This window comes from Nansenia antarctica (assembly GCF_963989245.1).
Source record: "Nansenia antarctica genome assembly, chromosome: 2".
Taxonomy (NCBI): Eukaryota; Metazoa; Chordata; class Actinopteri; order Argentiniformes; family Microstomatidae; genus Nansenia; species Nansenia antarctica.
The window spans coordinates 28,036,826-28,041,825 of record NC_137675.1 but is presented as its reverse complement, the minus strand read 5'-3'; the positions used below and the strand labels follow the sequence as shown (position 1 = coordinate 28,041,825).

General features: G+C 48.7%; 1 protein-coding gene across 1 annotated transcript in view; it reads right to left on the bottom strand.

Annotated features, from left to right (window-relative positions):
• Positions 1-4,813, bottom strand: part of slc25a23a (solute carrier family 25 member 23a) — a gene marked incomplete at both ends in the record, with an annotated part of 14,690 nt that extends 9,877 nt beyond the window's left edge. The window contains 2 exons of the mRNA XM_080522929.1: positions 1,230-1,356; positions 4,607-4,813. Of these exons, the coding sequence (XP_080379055.1) occupies positions 1,230-1,356; positions 4,607-4,813 (334 nt within the window). The remainder of the gene's footprint in view (positions 1-1,229; positions 1,357-4,606) is intronic.
• Positions 4,814-5,000: the final 187 nt, after the last annotated feature.

Below are 5,000 nucleotides of genomic sequence, written 5' to 3'. Positions count from 1 at the left end.
GTGTGTGGGTGTGGGTGTGTGAGACTGTGTGACTGTGTGTGTGTGTGTGTGTGTGTGAGACTGACTGTGTGTGTGTGTGTGTGTGTGTGTGTGTGTGAGAGACTGTGTGACTGTGTGTGTGTGTGTGTGTGTGTGTGTGTGTGTGTGTGTGTGTGTGTGTGTGAGAGACTGTGTGACTGTGTGTGTGTGTGTGTGTGTGTGTGTGTGTGTGTGTGTGTGTGTTTCAGGGCCAAGGGGATGCGGGTGAAGTTGAGCCACCATGTGTGTGTGTGTGCCATGTGCGTGTGCTCTATTTACTGTGAGATGAAGTGTGTGTGTGTAAGCAGTGCAGTTATCATGGGGGCAAACACAGTGAGGCTCATCTGACAGGGCAGGGACACTGACGGTTCCTTGTGCTGCAAATAAGGCAGTCTGGGATTTCTACATCTTTTTTGTTTTACTTTTTAAATGAATGATACTACTATCTACTATCTTCCCTGTATATACGTCTAACTACTGTACTCGCCATACTGTACCTATCACTATTTGCATATTTCCATATCATGTTCTTATATCACTATTTGCACTTCTGGTTAGATGCTAAACTGCATTTCGTTGTCTGGTACTTGTACTCTGCAATGACAATAAAGGTGAATCTAATCTAATCTACGGTAATCTAATAGTCCCAGTGGGTGGGTGCTACACCAGTCGTTATTTTAACGTTTTTTACGTTTTAATGGCCGTGCACCTTAGGTAGCACATAGCGACAGAACACCGGTTGCTATGCTACCAACTGTCATTGTTGCTATGCTACCAACCATCACTGTTGCTATGCTAACAACCGTCACTGTTGCTATTCTAACAACCGTCATTGTTGCTAAGCTACTAACCGTCATTGTTGCTATGCTACCAACCGTCACTGTTGCTATGCTACCATCCGTCACTGTTGCTATGCTACCAACCGTCACTGTTGCTATGCTACCAACCGTCGTTGTTGCTATGCTACCAACTGTCACTGTTGCTATGCTACCAACCGTCATTGTTGCTATGCTACCAACCATCACTGTTGCTATGCTACCAACCGTCACTGTTGCTATGCTACCAACCATCACTGTTGCTATGCTACCAACCGTCACTGTTGCTATGCTACCAACCGTCACTGTTGCTATGCTACCAACCGTCACTGTTGCTATGCTACCAACCGTCACTGTTGCTATGCTACCAACCGTCGTTGTTGCTAGGCTACCAACCGTCGTTGTTGCGGTCCAGGCTGCGGAACATCAGCCGCAGGTCCTTCTCGTTGGAGCGAAGGTAGCGGCAGAACTCCTCGAAGTCCAGAACCCCGTCTTTGTTGGTGTCCCCCGCCTTGACTATCTGCTGGGAGTGGGGGCACAAGGGTGGGGGGGGGGGGGGTTGGGTGGAGTGGGGGGAGGCACAAGGGTGGGGGGGGTGGATGGAGGGGGGGGGGGGGGTCGAAAAGGGTAGGTCGATCAAGTGGTGGAGGGGGAGGATGGGGGGATGGAGAGAGAGGGGGAGGTGGAGGGGGGGTGCAGCAAGATGAGAGGGTTGAGATGAAAGCATGTTACAATGCAAAGCAAGCAGGACGCAAGAGACAGAAAGACATAAGCATCGCTGACAGGCGAACTGGGAGGTCAAGAACAAGCAAAGACAATCCTACCAGCTCAAATCCACCTGCACCTTATAATAACTGAACACAATAGGACAGATCCTGAGGTTATTTCTGGAGTACGTTACTGGATACTGTGGGCCTACTCTAAAATCGTTAAAACCATGACAAATTCATGGTTCAGACTAACAAAAAAACAGTAATCTCCAGACAGCCCATATGGGGTGGTGTTATTTTTGGTACTGTATGTGAGAGACCCATCCAGATGCCAGACAGACCTCCACCGACATCGGACTCCTGGCCAAGCTAACAGGTGACCCAGAGCCCTTATGCAACATAGCCTCCCCCACATAGACATTTTAATGCATGGACATACACAACATGACAACATGCTGCGTTCCAACCCCAGAGTTCTTTCCCAACGCTCTAAAATAGAACAATGACAATGTCTGCTGTGCAGCCAAACAGGGAGGAGCGACATGTCTGTTGTTAAGAGCTTCATGGGGCCAATCATAAGCACCCCCCCCCCCCTACACACACACACACACTCACACACAAACACACACACACACACACACACACACACACACACACAAAAACACACCCACACACACAAAAACACACGCACACACACGCACATGCAAATACACAACACACACACACACACACACACACACACACACAACCCCCCCCCCCCTCTCTCTCTCTCCCCTCACACATAGGTTAATTGACTTTGTTTTGATTTATTTTATCCACGCTGTCTGTGCCGTTCTCATGTGCTGTATGTATAGTTTTGTGTCGACCAGGTGTATTTCTGTGTATATGTTTGTATTTATTCTAACCGGGACCTCTTGGCCAGGTCATCATGGAAAACGAGAATTTGTTCTGAATTGATTTCATCTGGTTAAATAAAGGTCAAATAAAAATAAACGAATACAAATCCACCGTTTGTGTTTTTGTACTCGGCTCCATCCAGCCGTCTGTTTACCCAACACTCACCTGCGCCCTCAGACCGACCTCCACAGGTGCTCCACAGGTGCCCTTCAGGTGCTCTACCGGTGCTCTACAGGTGCCCTACAGGTGCTGTACAGGTGCCCTTCAGGTGCTCTACCGGTGCTCTACAGGTGCCCTACAGGTGCTGTACAGGGGCTCTGCAGGGGCTTGGTCAACCCGAGACACAATAAGCAGCCTGACATTAAATGTTACGTGATGTTGTCAGTGCATTGCTACTGTATTACATTATGTCTCTGTTGTGTGTGTGTGTGTGTGTGTGTGTGTGTGTGTGTTCTCCCATTCCCCTGTTAATAAGAGTGTTTAGTTCTCCCCTGCGGTAACTAAGCACACACGTCGTCTGTTACCGTGGGCAACAGCTTGACCTGCGTTCTCGCTCCCCGCCCCTGGGTCACGTCTCAGCATGATCAACATTCCAACGCACGCACACACACGCACACACACACACACACACACACACACACACACACACACACACACACACACACACAAGAATAACTTTTAACACACTTACACACACACACACACACACACACACACGCACACACACACACACACTTTTGTGTTGGCATAATATCAAATGTTTGTTTAGTGTGTGTGTGTGTGTGTGGGTGTGTGTGTGTGTGTGTGTGTGTGTGTGAGAGTAAAACTCAGGAGAAGTGTGTTCATGTGATTTAAACTTCTCACTAAATAAGGTCAACCATTTCAAACCGATCCATAACAGAGAGACAGAAAGGTTATATGCTTTCTCATCTTACACAGGCCCTCTGCTTGAACTAAAATAGCTAACATGTACTCTCCTACACACACACACACACACACACACACACACACACAGACACACACACACACACACACACACACACACACACACACACACACGCACACACACACACACACACACACACACACACACACACACACAGAGATAGAGGTAGGTGGGAGTGTGTGAATAGTCAATGATATCAACATTCTAAAACACGCTAAACACACTCTCTAATAATATAGTAATCTAGGAAGGCTTTAATCCAAAGAATTTATAGTTAAAGCATTAAATTGTACCCTTGTAATCCAGTGGATTTGTTGTTTTCACTATTCCAAAGTAGGCACATTCACACACAAAAAAAATGGTTCTAAACGACTGAGTGATGATATCTCGCTTTAAATGCCCTCATCAGTCCTGATGTTCCAAATTGCCCAAATTCCTACAACTCCCAAGAGTCTCCTATCCCTCCCACACAACCTCCTTCTGCTGAACAGCATCATGCTGTCTCAAACAGGTAGAAAAAACAGGTAGCAAAACAGCCAGTGCGGTGTAGTGGCCTGGGTCAGGCCTTTTGGGGGGAATTTTCTGTCTTGTGTCTTTCTTCACAAGTTGTGACTTCAGCTAAACATCCTAAACCTTTTTTTGTGAGTCTGGCATCATAGACTGTCTCTGACATCTGACATCATTTATATTTATATTATAGAGCTGCTATATCAAGGTCTAAAGGACTGGGTAGGCCTACTAGGGCTTCTGGGAAATGTAGGCCTGTTGAACACTTTGCAGTAGGACTGTTGCCTTCACTCAGTATCCCAGTCAGTGGTCAGTGAGAATAGGTAGACACTGATAACTGACAAATGCACTCTTTTAGGCTGCTCGCTGAACATCTAGCCTATGGCCTGTATAGGCCTCCTGCTTACAGTTAAGAAAACGCGTTCACCAAATATCGACCAGGCAGACCAGATGCGACCTGACCGTAATAACAAAATAGAACCGAACAGAAGACGAGGGACGGTCAGTTATTACGTTGGGAGGGAAGGTAATCCTTATCTGTGGCATCACACATGAACACCCCCCACCCACCCACCCGCACCATCGACATAACGTATTCACACACGAAATGTGGCGTGCAACTGGTAGCTAACTGGATCCCACCACCACAGCCTTGTGAAGGACGAGGACGTCTAATCCGAGCGGGCTAAAGCAGGGGGGGGGGGGTTGCTTACCCTCTCTACCGTGCCACGGGAGAGACCCCGGGCGGCCAGTCCGGTCCGCAGCTCATAGATATCTATGCTCCCGCTCTTGTCCAGATCCAGTTGGTCGAACAACTCGGCCCATCGCCTCTCTCGCTCCGGGTCCGAGGAGGAGCCGTCCTGGCAGCGCGCACGGGTCCAGCCCCGGCGGGGGTGCGGTGCCCCCGGGTGCCCCCCCATGCGCGGCGCGTTGGGTATCCCGGTGGAAGACGAGATGAGGAGGACGGGAGGACGCGATTCGATCGCGGTGGGTATGGAGAGTGGTGATGCCACCGGCTTTGTCCGGTTGTCCCAAAATCGTTAAGGTTACAGACACAGACAGGCAAAGGGGGACACACAGATGTGCGCGGATTAAAAAGAACAAAGT